Here is a 20817-nt window from a genome sequence, read left to right as displayed (position 1 = left end):
CAGGCACAAGGATGTACTTTCATACCAAGAGGATCCCAAGTGCTCCTAAGAGAGACAGTGAAAGAAATAAAAACACACGTGACCCAGGGCACTGTTGAGAATAAGAGGGCTGGAAGACTCCTTAGCAACAATCCCTGAGAAGAGAAGGCAGCGGAGAGCCATGCTCCTCACGTTCTGAGGGAAAATCAGTTCATGCAGGAGTCTTTCAGGACAAATTGCCAGAAAAGAGTAAGTTGTGGACTTCCATTCTGAAAATACCGTACTTAATTCTATTACATAGTTCCTAGAAAGCTCTCCTAGCTAAGCACTGTAACGTAAAGACATTAGAGTCTTTAACCATGGGAAGTGGGATTGCATGGGAGCTAAGGAAGAAAAAGCTAAGACCCCATCTTCCATCATCCTAAGCAGCAGACAAACTGTAGCTAAAAGGATAACAAGGGACCAGCATTACGGAAGCAGCAGATAGGCCAGGGAAGGCCAGGAGGGAGGATGCTGCATGCTGTGTTCCTGTTCTGCTGTGTTACTCACTTTTGTCCATATCAATGCTAAAGAAAAATTCTTGTTTTAGAACTTCATGCATAATATAGTGCATTTTAGGTATTTCCACCTTCTACTCCCCTCTGCCCTCCTCCTCCCTCTCCATGGGAGCCCTTTTCTCAGCAAGTCTACTTTCATGTCTCCTTTGTGTGTGTGGCCCACTGAGTTTAATTAGAGTTCCTTGTGGGAGTAAGGGTAGGGGTGTTATTTAACAAAAATAATAAAAAGTGAAATGAATTAGAGAAGAAGAATTTATATGAGGAAATGAGTGGACAACAACAAGCCTGGAAAAACTTGAACTGAGATGATGATTGTTTCCTCTGCAGTGTTACTCAGAAGACCAAAAGACAATGAATCACTTAAAAATAAACTACCGAAATAGAAATGAGCATCAACAATCTGTGGCCATGATGTTGGCAAGGTACGTCCCCATTCTAAATACAACCAGTCTTTCCCAATATGTCCACTCAGTTACTTTTAATTTGAATGTTTATTTCCTTATTTTTTTGAGTTTGGGTTCCTGGTGGACTGAGATTAAAACCCAGAAATTCACTTGAACATTTAGCATGACCTTATTCTGGTGACTTTAACTTTAGAATCTGAAAACCCTTTCCCCATTATTTCAAAATATCTTGGTTTTCCCTGCTGTTATTATTTGTCACTGTTTTCCAGGTTTTAAAATTTATTTGAGAAGAAATTAAAAAAAAAAAAAGCACTTTTGTATCTGCTCGGGCACTTGACTCTTTATTTTAGGATGGAGTTAAGAAATATGAAAAAAAAATAATTTCAGTATCTTTTTATATCTATTTTTCTTTAAGAGCTACAAATAAATGCTCATCCTCTGATTTATGTACTATTGCTTGGGAGATAAGATTCCCATCATTTCATTTATTTGTTTTTTCCCACATGTGTAGGTATGTGCTGTATGTATGTATGTATGAATGTATGATCACATGTGTTTGTGTGTGTGCACATGTGTGTATAGCTCTGGGAATCTGAACATCAGTCCTTATACTTGTGGGTCATGGGCTTCCTGAACCATCTTTCTGGCTCAGTGTCCATCCTTCAATGACTAAATTCATTCTGCGTTATGCCTTATTTTAGGTATCTGGTAACATTAAAATTTCCCTCAAAATTAGTGGCTTTGAAGGCTCAGAGTGGCATTAAAGTGTAGGATCATCGGGATATCGGCAGACACTGTCCGCCACTGAGCACCATACTTCTTTTATTACCTGGCATGCCTATTAATGACACAGAATGTAAAACACATCACGGGTCTTACATAAATATAACAGTGCCAAACGGTTGACTGTGCACGCCTGCACGTGTTCCTGGAGCAGACAAGCAAGAGATTCTTATTAGTGATCTACACCTGTGAGACCCCGAAACAGAACAGCAGGGCTGGGGATGTAGCTCAGTAGAAGAAAGTTTGCTTGGTGTGTGCAAAGTCTTGGCTTTGACTGACCCAGGGAAACAACACAAGAACTTCACCTTTCCTGGAATAGTATGAAAGGAGAACGCTTTGAGATACAATGAGAGGGGGTTTTGCCTTATAGCTGGTCTTGAACTCAGTTCTCTTTGTATCCTCCTCTTCAGGTTCTGAGGTTACAAGTGTGCATCAACATGCCCACATATGTATGGAAGTATACAATGTGACATGCAAAAAGTGTATTTTATAAACTGTTTTTAAATGAGGTTGAAATTCCGTGAGCTTGTATCTGAGTAGAAGGATTAGCTACTTAGCAGAATTTACAAAAACTTCTCTTCCTTCTCCTCCTCCTCTTCCTTTTCCTCCACCTCTTTAAAAAACAAAACAAAAACACATGCATCTCATGTAGCTCAAGGTGGCCTCAAATGTGTTACAGAGCTAAGGATTACCTTGAACTCCCAATACCCCTGCCCCCGTCTCTCAATTCTGGGATTACCTATGGGTGACCTACCAAACATAGCTTGACAAAACACTGTATGTTTGAAATACAATACAGACCCTTTAGAATACTGACTTATCCAGCTAGTAATATACTACATATTATTCAGGAGAAGCAGTGCAGCTTTGCTGTGTGAGTTTATAAACAGCTCATCAAGCTTGTCACAAAGCACCTTTACCTGACGAGGTGTCTCACAGGCCCTCAACTCTTACACATCCTGAATCTGTATTTGACTACAGAGAACCTATACTTCCAATAGGTCCAGTTATCACTGACTAATCAAGATGAAAATCAACGTCAAAATAGTGACGTCAAATTTTAGGTAGTGAAATTGAGCATGGGGGCAAGGCTGGGCCACATGTTCATCTGCAGCACTTATTTAAAAGAAAACGGGGAAGTGGTAGCTGCAAACTATTCATTATATCTTTGGTCTTTCCAGATTTGTTGAATTTATTTTTACTTCAGTTATTTGCCCTGTCTTGTTAATCTTATGCTTTTCTGGAGGGCCTTGACTGAAGTAAGCCATGGTCTCCTGCCCTACCTTCTCACGTATTTCCTAGACCAATTCTTATACCAGGCCAAATGTTCCAAAAGTCTTTAACTTATAGTAACATCACATCAAATGATTCTGATCCGCCCATGCTCTCCTTCCCCGAATTCTACTCGCAATGTGGGGACTAGAGCCAAAGACAAACAGAAAAAGGACTTTATAGATTATTTCGTAAGGTCATATTTTCATAACACTGTAAGAGAACTCCCACTTACTTTGGAAACTGTTTTGGTGAGTTAAATAATATACAACGGGGTTTGGCAATCTACTGGATGTAGCATGCAAAATTTGCATCCATTCACACTAACCAAGGGTTTCCTGTGTCAGTAATGAGCCTTTTCTTTCCAAAAAAAAAAAAAAAAAAAAACAGTACAGATGCAAATTTCTGTTCCACAGTATTGCCAGAGGGCGTAAAACATAGTTTTAGTGCAAATATGCCAATGTTTCTCCTTAGGAGACTGTGTAACCAAGAATGGTAACCCGACCTTGCAGGAAATTGCTGTTTGAAATGTAGAAAAATGCACGGTGTTTGAGGCAGGAGGGAACCTGTGTTGACAGGACACTTACTGCTTGTTTTGGTTTTGTGTTAAATACAGTATCTACATGATCACATTGAATTCTCACAGCAAATAAAGGAAACGGAGCAATGAAAAAAATGAGTGAGCCATCTTTTCGTTGGGTGTTCTATTCGAAAAGTTGGTAGACTATCTGGTAGTTTCCTCCTTTCCTTCTTATTTCAAGTATGCAGGGTGAATGTAGCCGTAGCTTCTATATTAGTCCAAGACTACAACTACATTTTCTTTCTACCAGTGAGAAAATCAGTCAACATCTTCAAGCTACACATTGAATAAACATCCATGCAATGAGAGGAAGAAACGAGAGGATGCAAGAGTTTAATGATGTAAAAGCTCTCACGGTGAAAATATGTTTCACTTTATAAAAGGTCAATGATTATTTTCAAGATGCTATACCTTAGGTATAATTGTTTTGTTAACCCTCCTTTCTGCTTCAACTCTCTCCATAAAAGTTGGCATGTAATCGTCTTTACTGCAAAGCCAGGGCCAGTCTACTGGTCTACACAGTGAGTTCCAGGCCAGCTAGGGCTGCACAGTAACATCTTGTCTCAAAAACAAAACAATAAAAGAGATTTTAAAAGACCCACCCCAAACAAATAATAAGACTAAAGACAGCTGGCAATGAAGCTCAGATGGTAGTCTGCTTTTCTGCCATGTAGAAGCCTTGGTTTTGATCCTTAGCACTTCAGAGCCTAGCTTACTGGTGCATGCCCATAATTCCAGAACTTCAGCAAGGAAGGCAGAGGGGATCAGAAATTCAAGGCCACCTTTGTTACATGTTCAATCTAATGTTAGCCCATGCTACATAAGGCTGCTCCAACTGCAGAAGAGATTGCCTTGGCTATTTTGGGTTGCTAAGTGGGTAAAGAAATTGCCTCCCTATCTTAAGACCTGAGTTTGATGGTGAAAGGTCATATAGATATTTTTCTGTATTTCTTATGGAGCTGTAGTGTTCTATGTGTTTCATGTAGTTCTGCAATCAGTATGTGTCTGACTTGTATGACTAGAGGGAGGCAGAGATCAGAACTTTTATTATGATTATTATTATTACTGTTATTATTACTCAACTAGTTTTAGGACTATCCAAGTAACTCACCATTTGTTGAAAAGTTTCTCTTTTCTGGAAAATATTTTCTTTCTTTTTTAACTTTTTAAAAATTGTATGACAGTATCACCACAATAAACTTGTTACATAAAAAAAAAAAAAAAAGTTGGCATGTCATTTTTTTCTTTCTTCTTTGTTGTGACCTTTCCTAGCATTGCCCAGGCTTGTGGTAGCCACAATATTTCAGAAGCTCATGTCACCCACCCAGGACTTTACAGTAATAGCCATGGAAAAATTAGACCTCAGTGGCAATTCATGATTACTGTATGCCAAGCAGTACTTCACAGTTTGTCTTTTACAAATGAAAAGATGGGACGCAAGGTTTCAATAACATACCTGAGTGTGACAACTTAGGAAAACATTTTAAAGGTAAAACTACGATTTGCATTCTGGAAATGCATCCCAGAGTTCAAACTCTACGACAACAAACATACCTTGCCATAGTGGGGACATTGGTTTTATAATCGGTCACCCTGGGTTCTACCTCTTGTGAGGCTGCCTTCCTTTGCCTTGGCTCCTATAAGCTTCGAGTAATGCCTTGTGGCTGTAACTTAACATTTTTCAAATATATTTCATAATCAAAGGTGGAATCATTTAAATTGTAATCTATTAAACAATACTCTAACTTCCCTAGTAAAATGTCTGTGTACATCAAATCATCTATAATTGTTACATTTTTTTTTTCATGCTTCATGCTCCCCTTGCTGTAAAAACAAATCCAGAGTAATCTTGGACTGTTTTCTTGGACTACTTTTATTTCACTAGCTTTCTTTCCTCTTCTGGAATAGCTACCATGCTGGAAGCATGACTGCTTAGGTTGCACACCTCAATGAACTGTTCTTTTATGCTTAAATACACCTGACAACTTCGTTTATTAAACTCTATTCTTTTATTTCTTCTGTCTATTTCTTAAAAAACAAAACTGGGAAGATAATACCCATCCCCCTTTTCTTGCCTTACTTCCCCTTTTTACCTCTAACCACATGTACGTCAAAAGCACAGTGATTAGAATCTCCACTAAAACATAGCGATTTGGTGCCTTTTTTTTTTTAATGGAGGAAAAGGTTCAGGAGTTCTAAGGTTTACCAACTTGAGGTCTTTCAGAGTTACTTTTGTTGTCTATACCTCCAACTACTTTTAAAAAGTGGAAGATGAAATAACTTGACTCATTATAAGTGGTCATTTCTTACTATCAACTTGTAAAAAGCAGAGAACATTTAATGATTTTCCCCTATAATTTTTATCTACAGCTGGGGGAAAACACACAGTCCCAGATAGTCCTGAAGTCTTTCTACATAGAATGCATGAAAGCTGAAAGAAAGAACATTTCATAGTTGTCCTCCTACCTCAAAAGCCACAAAACCTGCAGAGGGAGCCACGGTTCTCCCAGTGATGAAAAGGTCAATAGATTTCTATAAAATATTAAATGATGCCTCCACAGATGAAATCCAGTTCTACAAAGTCCTGAACCTGAAATGTTGCAATATCACCTAAAGGTAAATGTGAAATATCACCTAAAGGTAAAAGCCAAGATATACACATTTCTCCCACCTCTCAGAGGTCTTTAGCTCATCCTCTAGGCCTCTAGAAAGTATCTGCGGTTAACTAAGAAATCCAAATTGGGAAGTAAGAGATTCCAGCTTCACTTGCTTGACTTTATCGATACTGCTTAGGGAATGATGCCATTGTTTGGGGGGGTTCTGCAAAGACATTCCATGTCACTTCAGTTTTAATACCAGGCTGGAGCCTGCAAGGTCTGCCAGCATCAGCAGATAAACAAGACCTGTAGTCTTTCTATTCATCTCTGGATAGTTACTCAGAAAGATTCTGGAAAATATGCCTATTAGGAACTAAACATTTCACTTTTCATTTTATCCATGTGCCAGAAGTCCATTCCTTGGATAAACACTTTACAAACTGACACTCTAAAAGTCACTAAACATGATAAAGTATGTGTGTATCAGTCAGGAATGATTAAATATTTTCTCTCCCATGATGAATGAACAGTTATATACTATAAGAAACTTTTGGAACCAGCCTTTCCCCCTTCCCCCACCTTTTTGTTTTGCCTTTATTTTGTATGAAAGATTATTTTTCCATTTCAACTCATTTGTTATGCAATCTTGGCTTTGGTAAAATATCACTCCAGTGATGTTACGTGCAGAAATAACATTTAGTTTTAAAATGTGTGAATTAAAATTCTTTTTAAAATGCACTTTCTTTTCTTATTATTGCTTGCTTTGGATCACTGGTTGCTTCCCATGCCTTTGCTTATATCTAAAAAAAAATACGATGGGAAGGAGGCTCTACCATACTTTCCTTAAGAAAGGGCTGAGCAGAGTTTGAGTTCTGGGATTGGCCGACACCTTCAATGCCAGCACTCAAAGGCAGGGAGCTCACAAGTTTAAGACTAATCTGGACTAAACAGATCCAGTTTAAATCCTGTCCCCTAATTCTTAAAATTAATCTTAAAAGACTCTCTGAGGTAGTTTAAATAAATTATAAACTATGTAGCCAAAGCTTCATCACATATTAATACTAGAAGACTAAGATTTATTGCTTCAATAGCATTGTGATAATGGATTCCTTTCCTCCCTTAAAATGTGTCTGACAATTTCATGCATGTATACAATATGTCCAAATTACACTCACCCCTTTGCTCTCCTTTATCTCCCTTCACTCCTGCTCACCCCCCTCTTTGTAGCTAGTCCCCCTCCTACTTTCATATTATTTCATGTGTGCAGAGCTCATACATGCTGCCACAGCTTTTGTGATCCTGAGTGTAATAGCAAGGCCATGCCATGTCCAGAAAACAGCATGTCCTAGCACATCTACCCATACTCCAGTTCTGACACATTAACTGTTTTTGCTTTGTGGCTAGTGCAGAGCGTTAATGTACTGAAAGACTAGGTCGATCTTGAGCACAAGGAAGGGAGGAAGAAAAATTTTTGGATTCAGTTAATCTTTATTTTTCACCACCCCAAAGAAAGAGACTTTTATTCTGATACATTTTAAAAAACACTTTGAGGAGCTTGGCAAGACAGCTCAGTGGGTACCGCATTTGCTGCCATGCCTGACAACTTGAGTTTGGGTCCCAGGACCCACATGGCAAAAGGAGAGAACCAAAGCCCACAAGTTGTCCTCTAACTTCTACATGTGGGTGTAGTACTTGTGTACCCACACACAAGCTCTAGACATGTTCTCTCTCTACCTCTATTTCCTCTTTCACACACAAATAAGTATAAAGTAAAAATTTAAAGATGTTAAAAAACAGTATATGTAAAAATTTCAGTAATACTTTTTATATCTATTACACACATGTATAAATAAGCACACACATACAATATATATATATAAATATTTTATTACAAGATATAAGCAGCTTCAACTGAAATGTTTCAAATGCACACAAGGAGCCTGCCACAGGGCCTCTGAAAGACTCTACCCTGTAGTGTATCAAAGCAGATGCTGAGACTCATAGCCAAACTCTGGGCAGAGTGCAGGGAATCATATGAAAGAAGGGGGAGATAGTAAGACCTGGAGAGGACAGGAAGTCAATAAGGAGAGCAGCAGAACCAAAAAATCTTGGCACAGGGGTCTTTTCTGAGACTGAGATTCCAACCAAGGACCATGCATGAGATAACCTAGAACCCCTGAAGAGATGTAGCCCATGGCAGTTCAGTGTCCAAGTGGGTTTCCTAGTAATGGGAACAGGTACTGTCTCTGACATGAATGGATTGGCCTGCTCTTTGATCACCTCCCTCTGAAGGGGAAGCAGCCTTACCAGGCCACAGAGGAAGACAATGCAGCCACTCCTGATGAGATCTGATAGACTAGGATCAGAATGAAGGAGAGGAAGACCTCCCCTTTCAGTGGACTTGGGGAGGGACATGGGTGGGGAAGAGGGAAGGAGGGTGGAATTGGGAGGGGAGGAGGGAGGGAGCTATAGGGGGATACAGAGTGAATAAACTGTAATAAAAATAAAAATAAAGGAAAAAATGTTAAAAAACAACCCCAGATGAATGTGTCCTTTTAGACATGCATGGCTCTAACAGTTTGCTGTTTGCATGTGTGTAAGGCATTATACCTTTGTGTTTGACGTCCTTTACTCAGAATGTTACTTAGATTATAGATCCCAGGAAAGTTAAGTTCTCGAACAGAATAGTTTAAAATATATGAATGAAATTTCACTTTTTAATCTCATTAATCAGTTTTAGTAAAACCAGAAATAAATTCTGTAACAGTAAAGCTTCTGACTATTGGTATAAACATAATCTCTGTAACTCATTCTCTGTCTATTTCAAAGTGAATTGCATCCCAGATATGGCTCCTGGCCATGAATTTAGAGAAACAGAATTAATCCGAGGAAAACGAGTTGAATTTAGATATCATTTTTGAAGTAGTAAAGATTCCAGAGTATGGGCTAGTTGATTTTACAGCCCCTGTTTTCTCACTCTTTAAACTTAAATGAAAGAACATTCGTGAGGAAACTGAGTTTCTGTATTCACTGCCTAGGAGAAAAATGTTTTGTTTGCTGATACGTTTCCACAGCTGAAGAGAGTGTTGGACCCTTGATATAAAAGTGGAGGCTGAGCTAAACACGCAGTGGGGATGCTGCTGCTCTTTAAAACAGGCTGCTTGTTGACATACGACCACATGCAGAGTCAACATCACTTTACATCTCAGTTTGGGAGATGCCTCAAGTCCCATCTGCAGAGCTACCTGGCTGACCAAGAGCACACCGAGTTCAATCATGCCTCCTCCACAGAAGGGTGTGTTTTATTCATGTAAATAGGAACTTAAGGTCCCACATGTAGGTTAACAGAAAAAGACATGAACAAGCAGAATTAGCACATGACACATCGTGCTAGCAAATGAATATTAAAAAAATATTTAAAACATACACTGAACTTTCTTTTGAATGTTTTATTTAGTTATTAAGTAATAAAATGAAAAAAGAGCAGTGTCTTACTTAGACAATAATTAAAATTTTCTTTATAATAGTTTATTCATTTTAGAAGATATTTTATAAAATTATATGAGAGAGGGAGACTTTGTGTTTGTATCATTATATATGTGCTTGTATCGCTGTTTGTACCTACGTGTATGTACATATGTGATGGTGTATATTTGTGTGTGTTGTGTATATGCATATTTGTCTGACTGTGAGTATATTTATCTGTATGTATGTTTATGTGCATGAGCAAGTATGTGTGTGTGAAAGTAGTGTGTTTTTTATGGCATTTCTATATGTATGTCCCCACAAGCATCATAGTGTGTGTGTGAAGGTTTCTGTGCATACATGTCTGTTGGTATGTGCACGCATGTATATGTGCACGCATGCATTTAGTTTAGTAAACATTCCATGTAGCTAAGTATGTTGACAAAATTCTCTCACCAGCCACACTCAAAGAAGCTTTGTGCATTGCAAAGAACAAGGCACTCCACAGCTGGAGCCTCAGAGGGCAGAGAAGGGAGAGTCCCAGACACTGCGACATTCCTGACGGGCTTGGTTCTGAGGAACCAGCAAGGCTCTGCTCACCACCTAAGCCTGCCTTCTCTCCCAGGAGCTTCGGTGAGCATGATGTGTGGTCTGCTGCTTCTCTTCTGTTAGGTGAAGGGTACTCAGCGAATATGCCTGGTTATACTTGATCCTTCAGACAACTGAAGCCTGACTCAGAGACTCTTACTACTTAAAAAGACAGTCATTTCTAAAACTCAAACCTGTCACCAAGATGCCACTGCATCTCTCGCAGAACATAAACTAAGTCTTCTTAAGCATTCCCTGGATCACCCCGATGTGAAGAAAAACAAACAAATAAACCAGGAATTAAGCAGAAAATTTGTTCGTAGAAGAGGCTTTCAATACATTCACAGAAATGAAATGAGTCCATGTATTTTCTGTCTGCGGCTTAAAAAGGGCTGGTAGAAGACTGGGGAATGAAGAACAAGTTTGTGAGCACAAACTTACACAAACAGACCAAGCAGAATTTGCTTGTTCCAGACCTTACCCTCAGGATGGCCTTCATTTGGCTTATGATAACATGCTATGTAGAAAATAAAAAGAAGGAAGAATAAAAAAAAAATAGACAGGAGATGAGACATTGTAGGTCTAAAGGAACAAAAATTCTTGGCTCAGCTTTTCGTTGGCCTTGTTAAGTGAGCTGACATATCTAGAACACAGACGTAGTGAGTATAACATATACTTTATTGAAGTTTTAGCTGACTGTTTCAGAGGTGGGGAGCCAAATCTCCAACACAGAGTGTCCTAGAATACCAGGGCTTTGAGTTCAGTGATGTGTACATGGACAGCAAGCACATTATATGATCCACGGATGGGGGTAGCAGGCAGCAGGGCAAATAACACTGCCAAGGCTCCAGAGTTGCAAAGGGGACCACGAACTTCAGAATCTGGCAAAAACTATCATTCCCTCATAAGCCTGAGAAGAGCCAGTCAATCTGACTGACTGGCATTCGCAAGACACCAGGCAGAAACGTTTCTCCTGGCTCACACGCAATTCTCACAGAAGTAGGAGCCTAGCTGACGCTGGCAGACATGGCTCGTGGAGAGTAAATATTGTGAGATTTTATTTTTAAGTCTGGTGTCCTGGGATTTCTCAGAGTCAGAATTGCTCAGCCAGAGGTTGGTGAGGGGTTATACGGTTTGCAACATGCAGTGACGGATCCCAAGACAGACTGGAGAATGTTGCTGTCTGGTCTATCCTGGTCTGAGGTTCAACAGACTATGTGAAAGGACTCTAGCCAGCATGGTCATGGCACACACGGCTCTGGCTGGCTTTGCCCTTCTCCCCCATTCCCTCTGCCTTGCTGAAAACTATTAGATTACATTCTTCAAGCTAGCCCTCAAGGTCTAGTCCCTTATTTGGCCACTTCCTCCTCCTGAGGCTGACCACCAAGGTTCAGCTATCAAAGAACTGAAGTCCAGCAACCAAAAGCCCCCTTTGGCTCACCAAACTAACATACCCAATTCAAGTTAAACACCTCACAGTAATACAGGTTTCCCCTTTTACCTTTATCACATATGCCAGATCTGTCTCCCTTCTATCCAGAGAAAATCTTTTCTCCCCACTCTGGGAGCAACATCCCTGCTCCATCTCCCTTGTTCCCTTCTTATTATGTCTAGTCCTCTATCTCCTGTCTTAGTCCCTTATTCCCTGGCCTTTCCCCCCCCCTCTGAGGCAAACAAATTGCCTTTGTGCTGAGAACTTGGTCTTGGGGGAGCTAAGCTGAAACTTAATCCTCTCAGTACATACAGGCTTCTAAACCTGTATGATACTAGCAGGCTCTTTCTTGGATGTTTCCATCTTTATTCTTTTTTTAAAACTTCTGATAGCTTGGACAACTTGTATTATGCCACATCATGGGATACAAGAATGCTCTTCAAGGCTGGAGAGATGGCTCAGAGGTTAAGAGCACTGTCTGCTCTTCTAGAGGTTCTGAGTTCAATTCCCAGCAACCACATGGTGGCTTACAACCATCTATATTGGAATCTGATGCCTTCTGTCATGCAAGTGATCTACAGATAGAGTACACTTATATATTAAATAAATAAATAAAATCTACCTATGCTTAAAAAAAAAAGAATGCTCTTCAGATCATGTCACTGAACCCTCTTTAACTGAATAAATACTACTAGCTGATGGTTTTAAGACTAGTGTGATGTATAGTGTTATGGCATTTGAGAGTTCTGGCTCAAAAAACAAAGGCCCCTGGGTAGGTTATATTGTCCACACAGAACTACTATTGATCAATGCTCAGACTACATAGCATTTCAGGGAAATGGTATAAGGATATATTTTGGTGAAAAATGCTAAATGTTTCAGATAATCCATTGTTTATTTCCGTTTCTAAACAATAAAATGGCTTTGTCCTAACTATTTTACCTCAACTCACGAATTTGGTGATTGATACAATTTATGTCTTGATCTTCAGCTTTTAGTTTCTTAGAACTTGCCAATTCTTTTATCAGTTTGCCTAACAGAGTATCTGATGTCAACTCAAGACCTGTTAAATGTGTGCTATCTGTGACTATGGGAAGACTTTTATGAACTTGCCTGATAAAGGACTGACAAGGAATTTATTCAATAAAAATATTTCCTCAGGAGTACTCAGAGTGTCTTTTGAGTGTGATTGTTAGTTGGAGCATTTTCTTAGGTGGGTTAGGATATCTGGTTTGGATTGACACCCGTCTACTCGTTGTGAAGCCAGGTGTGACAGTGGCTGACACTCCCATCAGTAGACTTTAGGAAGAGCAGATTTCCCTTTACACATAGGTGGGCCCTATCCCTTCAGCTGAAGCTCTTAATCTGAAGAGCCCAAGTAGGAAAGAATTCTCTCTCCAGACTGATTTCAGACTCAACGCTGCAGCATCAGGTCCTCTGGGTTTGAGAGGTTTAAAGTTAACCTTGCTAGCTTCTACAAGCACAGGAAGTGTTCTGAGTCAATGTCTCCCTCCCTCTCCCTGAATTTCATGATACTCTGCCAGCATCTCTTTCTCTCCCTCCCTCCCTCTACTCCTTTTTCTTTGTCATTCTCTTTGTTATTAGTCAGAGTTTTTCAGGAAAAACAATGTTTTCCCTTAGAGAATGACTAAAAGCAGAGAGGAGGAAGTAGTGAAGACAGAGAAATGAAGATTCCCTGAGGAATTTTTTCCTAACCATGCCCCTGATTGCAAATCCTCATTGTGGAAGTGCAGGTCACCCAAGGAAGCTCATGGATTCCTCTGTGGAATTAGTTTGTAAATTGAAGTGGAAACTGTCTATCGCTTAACCTTTCCACTTTTATTCTTGAAGCAAGTTTCCTGGGAATGTGTGAGTAAGATGGTAGATCTGAAGCTGCCTCCGTGGTTTGGGAAAGGAAGAAAAATCAGGGTAAGAAAAAATACACTATATTCAAAAGACAAAGATGGGGTGAGCTTTGGATATTCGAAAACTGGAAAGTAGGAGAGCTGATCAAGCTTTGGGAAAGAAGAAGAAGAACAAGAAGAAGAAAATAATCGAGTGAAGCTTCATCTAAAAGCAATGTATATTCTCTTTGGCTCTGCTGCAAGTTGAACCCCAAAAGAAGGTTATTCAATAAAAAGATCCCTCAAATAACACTGGAAGGAGACATGAACAAGAGAAACATAAAATATAACACAAACATGAGAAGCAAAGACTACAATATTGTAATTCCTGAGTCACTAAATTTAAAAGCAGATAAAAAGGTTTAAAAATTGTTTGTGAAAAACTGAGCTATTACCTCAAAAAAAAAAATCACAGAGAATCGGATGGATAAAGCAGATGTAATCAATCCATGACTTGGAAAGAAAAGCCAAAAACAGAAGTCAAAGTATGGATGAGAAGGTTACAAAGCCAAAACGAAATTCATTTAGAAAGTGAGATTTAAAAACAATGGGAAAAAAACATAAAAAAATGTTAGAAATGAAAAATTAAATAAAATTTAATTTTTATTAAATAAAAATTAAATAAAAACAAATGAAAAACCACAGCAAAGAAATATCATCACAATAGATTCAACTAATCAGAAGAAAGGTCATAAGGATGGAAAACAAGGTTGAGTAGATGTAACAGCAAACATCACAAAAGTTAAAAAGAAAAAAAAGTCAATGACCATTATGATCACCATTACAACTGTAAGAACCATGGGATAGAATCAAGACACAAAATTTAAAATGGGATAAGAGGACACCGTTTGTTAGAGCATCCGTGAGAAAACATCCCTATGGTATCTTGCAGGCACCCTATTTAACACATAGAAGCACTCTTCCTGTCTCCTACAGCAGCTAATTACCTTCCCCCTTTTCCTGCCTTCTCCCTATATAAGTTGGGTAAAAATTTCTAATAAATGAAGCTTTGATCAGACAAAAAAAAAAAAAAAAAGTATGAGCCGAGATAAATACTAAAGTCTTTGAGAATCTATTCAGTAGCAAAATCAGATTATTCCCCAAATTTAGGGAACGAAATGGGGATCTAATCACAAGAAGGTTTTAGAATTCTAAATGGACATTATGACAGAACTTCTCTGTGACATATTACATTCAAGATGTCCAAAAGAAAGAAAAGCTGTAATAAGAAAGTGCCAACTCAGAAAGACAAATACATTAGATTAAACTTATAAGCTTGACACAAATCCTAAAAGCAGGAAAGCACAGAATGGTATATATTAAACTGAGAAAATATAAGTATTGCCAATCAAAATTGCTACATACAGCAAAGTAAAATAAGAGCCATGAAGCAGATAGTGAGGACAAGTATAAGCAATGTACAATGATAGATATTTATGAAGATGTCATAATAAGAGCTGTTAATTTCTATGCTAACAAAAATGTATAAACAAAACAAAATCCACTATCTGCATGTCTTGTAGTCTTGTGTTTCCTTAATTCTGAATCCCATTGGAAAGAGGCAACCCTGTTCATTACAACGTAACAGAATTATATGTCATAGTGACTTAGAAATTCACTATGTTTTTAAAGCACTCTGACATTAGATTCCAATTTTATGCTTGAAAGTAACAAAACAAAGCAAAACAAAAGAAACGAAAACCCCACAACCATTAACTGGTTCCTAGGGTTAAAATAAATTAAGAGCTTTCGTAAGACTCTTCTGAAAAGAAAGATTACATTAAAGGAAAGTAATGTCTTACCATTTATGAGTCTCTGTCAGGGCAGTCTCTTGTGACTCTTGGTCAATTTTAGCTGAAAATGCAAGAAAAAGACATGAAATAGGTACAGGGCTTTATCATGTTACAGAGTATACAATTTAAACATCATGGGGCAGATTTAATCATGAATTCTAATGTTCTTCAATAGATATTATTTCAACCCTATTATTCTTATTGATATGGTAGAAATATTGCTAAATTTGATTAAACTGACACTAAGGAACATAAGATTTTCACACAGCCAACCAAAACTTTTAGGTTATAAATAGTTTCTTTACCTCTGACACAATGAACTAAGGAATAGAAACTACTTTCATAGTTAAATTGAATATGCCAGGAACTAAAAGTCAACAATTTGTTGAAAATAATCGTATCAAGCACAGAAACAAACACCAAGTGCTTTGACATCATATGAAGATACAGAAAATATATTCTTTCTGCTTTTCAAAAATTTATGCCCCTAAATCATAGTAAGTAGAATAAAGAGATTCTTGCCACCTCCTTTTGATGTGTATCAAAACAGTTCTTGTTTCAATGTCTGAAAATTTGGCTTAGAAAAATTAAAACCAAAACCACTTTAATCCAATGTGGCAGGAGACTGATCCATACCAAAAAAATAAAACATAAAAACAGATCTCCTTACCAAAACTAATAACCATGCTACAATAATAAAGTCAAATTAGAATAACAGGCAATGCTTGGGACTTCTCTACTATCCATTATTTTTATATGATTTCCAAGCTACAGGGATTTGTATATTGAAACTCTAATCAGCTTTGATAAACAGTTAAATTAGAGATCAAAGAAAGTGTATTAAAGGCCAAATTTCAACTCTCAATGTAGAGTCAACAATTCAAGGAGCCAGGGCACATTTCCTTTTGTATTGCAACCTGAAGAAAAAAATAGTTCTGAGAGTGAGGCATGGTGGCACAGATCTGTTATCCCAGAACATAGGAGGTAGAGTGGGGGTAGGGAGATCAAACTTTGAAGCCAGTCTGATCTACAGTGTGAGACCTTGTCTTAAACCCAAGGGCTGGGGATGGAGCTGAAGGGTAGCATACTTGCCCCGTATCTGTCAGACCTTTGTTCAACATAACAAAATGCCTTAAAAATCAGGGTGCAGACATCATCTAGCAGAATGCTTTGGGCAAAACACACAATCAAAAATTTGCTGTCAGAGTCCCCTCTTGTGGACACCTTTTAAAACAAAGATTAGAGCATACAAATTATACAGAATAATAGGTTTCATGATCATAGAAACCTCGATGACACAGGAGGGTGTGGCTGCTTGTGATACTGAAGATGAGCCAGCAAACAGAAAGAAAATGCCCTTGTGACCAGTAAAAACCTGCCTTCACTGATGGGGGACGTGCTCTCTTGTGATGCACAGTGATGAAAAATCTCAGCACGGTTGCATTTGCAGTTGCATTGTATTATGGCTTTGCTAAAGGTGATAGAGAAATTAAGACAACATTCTACATTGACCACAGATATGTTTTATGAATATTTAAATTTTCTAACATATTTTTTCCTGAAATTAAAAAAAAGTACTTGAGACAGACTAATGGGTTGGCTCTGTGGCTGGAGATTCTTTACTATACAAGCCTGGTGACTTGAGTTTAATCCCCAGGCCATGGAAAGATGGAAGAAGAGGACTAACTCTGCTAAATTGTCCCTTGACACACACACACACACACACAAACAGAGAGAGAGAGAGAGAGAGAGAGAGAGAGAGAGAGAGAGAGAGAGAGAGAAAGACAGAGAGAGAGGGAGGGAGAGAGAGAGAGAGAGAAAAATAATAAGTAAATAAAATAAAACATTATTTGTAGGTAATTTCTAATGCTGCACATGATTGTGGGAAGAGTTTTGAAAGCTCAGGTTCTTCTGGGCAGTAATTTCCTATATATGTGCAGTCAGATGTCAAAAAAAGATTATTATTAATGTATGATCAACGAATCAAATAAAAAGGGGAGAGATCTTTATATATTCTGGATATTAGCCCTCTGTCAGATATGGAGTTGGTGAAAATCCTTTCCCAGTCTGTAGGCTGTCGTTTTGTTCTGATGACAGTGCCCTTTGCTTTACAGAAGCTTTTCAGTTTCATGAGGTTTGATTTGTTGATTGTTGAGCTTAGAGCCTGTGCTGTTGGTATTCTGTTCAGGAAGTGGTCTCCTATGCCAATGAGTTCAAGGCTCTTCCCCACTTTTTCTTCTAACAGGTTTAATGTGTCCATTTTTATAACTGGTCTTTGATCCACTTTTGTTTTGTGCAGGGTGATGAGTATGGATCTATTTGCAACAAACCAAGTTATCCAATTAAAAAATGGGGTACAGACATGAATAGAGAATTCTCAATAGAGGAACATCGAATGGCAGAGAAACACTTAAAAAAATGCTCAACACCCTTATTTATCAGTTAAATGCAAATCAAAATGACCCTGAGATTTCACCTTACACCCATCAGAATGGCTAAGATAAAAACCTTAAGTGACAACAAATGCTGGAGAGGATGTGGAGAAAGGAGAACCCTACTCCATTGCTGGTGGAAATATAAACTTGTACAACCACTTTGGAAATCAATCTTGTGCTATCTAAGACAAGTAGGAATAGCGCTACCTTGAGACCCAGCTATATCACTCCTAGGCATATATCCAAAAGATGCTCAAGGATACAACAAGGACATTTGTCCAACCATGTTCGTAGCAGCTTTATTTGTAATAGCCAGAAGCTGGAAATAGCCCAGTGCCCTTCAGCTGAAGAATGGACACAGAAATTTTGGTACATCTACACAATGGAATACTACTCAGCAATTAAAAACAAGGAAATCATGAAACTTGCAGGCAAATGGTGGGATATAGAAAAGATTATCCTGAGTGAGGTATCCCAGATGCAGAAAGACACACATGGAATATACTCACTTATAAGTGGATATTAGATGTATAACATAGGATAATCATACTAAAAACTGTACACCTAAGGAAGCTAATCAAGAAGGAGGACACTGGGTAAGATGCTCAATCTTTACCTGGAAAGGCAAACAGGACATACATCGGAAGAGAGAGAAAACAGGGAATGGGACAGGAGCCCATCACAAAGGGCCCCTGAAAAACTCTATCCAGCAGGGTATCAAAACATATGCTGAGAATCATAGCCAAACTTTTGGCAGAGTGCCGAGAATTTTATGAAAGAAGGGGGAGATAGAAAGACCTGGAGGGGATAGGAGCTCCACAAGGAGAGCAACAGAACCAAAATATCTGGGTATAGGGGTCTTTCGTGCAATTGATACTCCAAACAAGGAAAATGCATGGAGATAACCTAGAACCCCTGTACAGATGTAGCCCATGGCAGCTCTGTATCCAAGAGGGTTCCCCAATAATAGGAACAGGGACTGTGTCTGATATGAACTCATGGGCTGGCTCTTTGATTACCTTCACCTGAGGGGTGAACAGCCTTACTAGTCTACAGAGGAAGAAAATGAAGCCAGTCCGGAGAAGACCTGATAGACTAGGGTCAGATGGAAGGGGAGAAGGACCTCCCCTATCATTGGACTGGGGGAGGGACATAGGAGAAAAGGAAGGGAGGATGGGATTTGGAGGGGCTGGGGAGAAAGCTATAGCTGGGATACAAAGTGAATAAACTGTAATTAATAAAATTAAAATTTAAAAAGGTAAGAGAAAATATATACATTTTAGAATTCATGTAAGATTTCATCCCCCTTTTTAGAGGAAATAGATCTTTTTTTTGACAAATATAATATGTGATAGCCTTCTGGTCACTTCTAGACATGATTAACAATTAGGGTGTATAGCTCTGTGGCACAGTACTTGATTAGAATGCAGAGACCTGGTCTTGATAGCTAATACCACTAAGAAAGGAAGGAAGAAAGGAAGGAAGGAAGGAAGGAAGGAAGGAAGAAGGAAAGAAAGAAAGAAAGAAAGAAAGAAAGAAAGAAAAGAAGAAAGAAAAAGAAAGAAGGAAGGGAGGGGAAGAGGGAGGGACAGGGGGAAGTACAGAAAGAAAAAAAATGAACCTCAACAATATTTTAAGTCAAGTTTGTGTAGGAAAGTCAAAGGAACACTTAAAATGGACAAAAAGGTGCAAAGCTGCGTTGGGTGGGCTTTAAGATGTCAATAAAATGCCTGTGTTCCCTCTGCCTCCCTGGTGGTGCCCAAGGCCAATTTGGGCAGAATTATCTGCATAACTCTTAGTGAACACCACCCACTGCCCAGTGACCCCTCCCCTACCCCAGCTCACATCTCCAGGAGAAGGCACTTGTACATCTGCTACAAGAAAAGTTACACACACCGTGTCTATTGTCTTCAGATTCCTGTAGTGTCAGTGTTTGGGTCTTGCATATCAATTTAGTTAGAATTCAAATTCCAGCCTAGCCACTACACTGTGGTAGATTTAAATAATTGTGACCTTCACTTTAATGACACAATCCTTCTTCATAACACTGGAGTGAAATTTTCTTTTTCACTGAGTTGATTTACAGTTAAAGAAATTAGTTATTTCAGTACTAACCTAGGAGAAAGGAACAGGCTAATTGCATGTAAGAAAAGTGGCAAAAACAACCAAACAACCAACCAAACAACCAAACAAAAACCAAAGTGTTTTTAATAGAAATCTCTAAAGATTATCAGCAACTATCATTTTAATAGATATAAAGCTATAATGGGAAATGGATGCTCGGAAAGTTGGTCATTCAACTGCTGGTCCTCAGAGGTGAGCTTGGCCATAGATGTTGTTAGCAGCTATTTTTAGCCTTTAAATTTAAGTGTTAGAGATATTCAATTTGCAGCAAAGAAATTATTGTTGGGACCGCAGCAAACAAGCAAAACAAAAGGCACCCCTAAACTTCTTAGGAGACAGCCTTTGCTGTTTACTTACTTTTATTTCTGGTCATTAGTATCAGGGGATAAGACTATCCTTTTAATCTGATTCTACCAAATGCGCCACTGGCTTGATGGCTCTGTGTTACTGAGTATGCCAGTGGCTAAAACTATCACTCCTGATGACAATCTTCTCAGGCAGCCCTGATGCTTCTTACCCAGAATCTCTGGCCCCACACAAATAACACTGTTGGTTGCCACCTACCCTGTAAGTCTTCTGACCTGGTACGTTGTGTCTCTGTTCTCTGTCTGGCTCCTGACTCTTTGGCAAAGTGAGTTATTTCTGCTGACCTTGTTCCAAAGGACTGTGAGAGAGCCGAGGCACACAACGGATGCCCTTTCTGATCTCCAGCTTTCATGAGGGAATACCACATATTCCCAGGTAATTGGAGACAGAGTTGCCTCTGAGTAATATCAGATGGAAGGCAATGGAGGCCCCTTTCATCTACTTGTCTAGGCTCTAAATCTTTGTGCTATTCTTCCTTTTATTTAAAGTGTTAACTAGTTTTTGTTTATAATTAGCTATGAATGTGCATTTGGGTTGC

At 38.8% G+C, this 20817-nt stretch overlaps 1 protein-coding gene and 1 long non-coding RNA gene across 2 annotated transcripts in view; one reads left to right on the top strand and one right to left on the bottom strand.

Moving 5' to 3' along the window:
• The window catches only part of Fmn2 (formin 2), a 312755-nt gene that overhangs the window by 56033 nt on the left and 235905 nt on the right, over positions 1-20817 (bottom strand). Inside the window, exon 16 of the mRNA XM_060364725.1 lies at positions 15364-15415. Coding sequence (XP_060220708.1) covers positions 15364-15415 — 52 coding nt within the window. The remainder of the gene's footprint in view (positions 1-15363; positions 15416-20817) is intronic.
• Positions 108-4765, top strand: LOC132646502 (uncharacterized). The gene is made up of 3 exons (XR_009584799.1): positions 108-228; positions 864-958; positions 3826-4765. It is a non-coding gene; the product is annotated as an uncharacterized LOC132646502 (long non-coding RNA).

Source organism: Meriones unguiculatus, chromosome 11 (assembly GCF_030254825.1).
Source record: "Meriones unguiculatus strain TT.TT164.6M chromosome 11, Bangor_MerUng_6.1, whole genome shotgun sequence".
Taxonomy (NCBI): domain Eukaryota; kingdom Metazoa; phylum Chordata; class Mammalia; order Rodentia; family Muridae; genus Meriones; species Meriones unguiculatus.
Note: the sequence above shows the minus strand (reverse complement) of the source record. Positions and strands in the feature narration are given on the sequence as shown.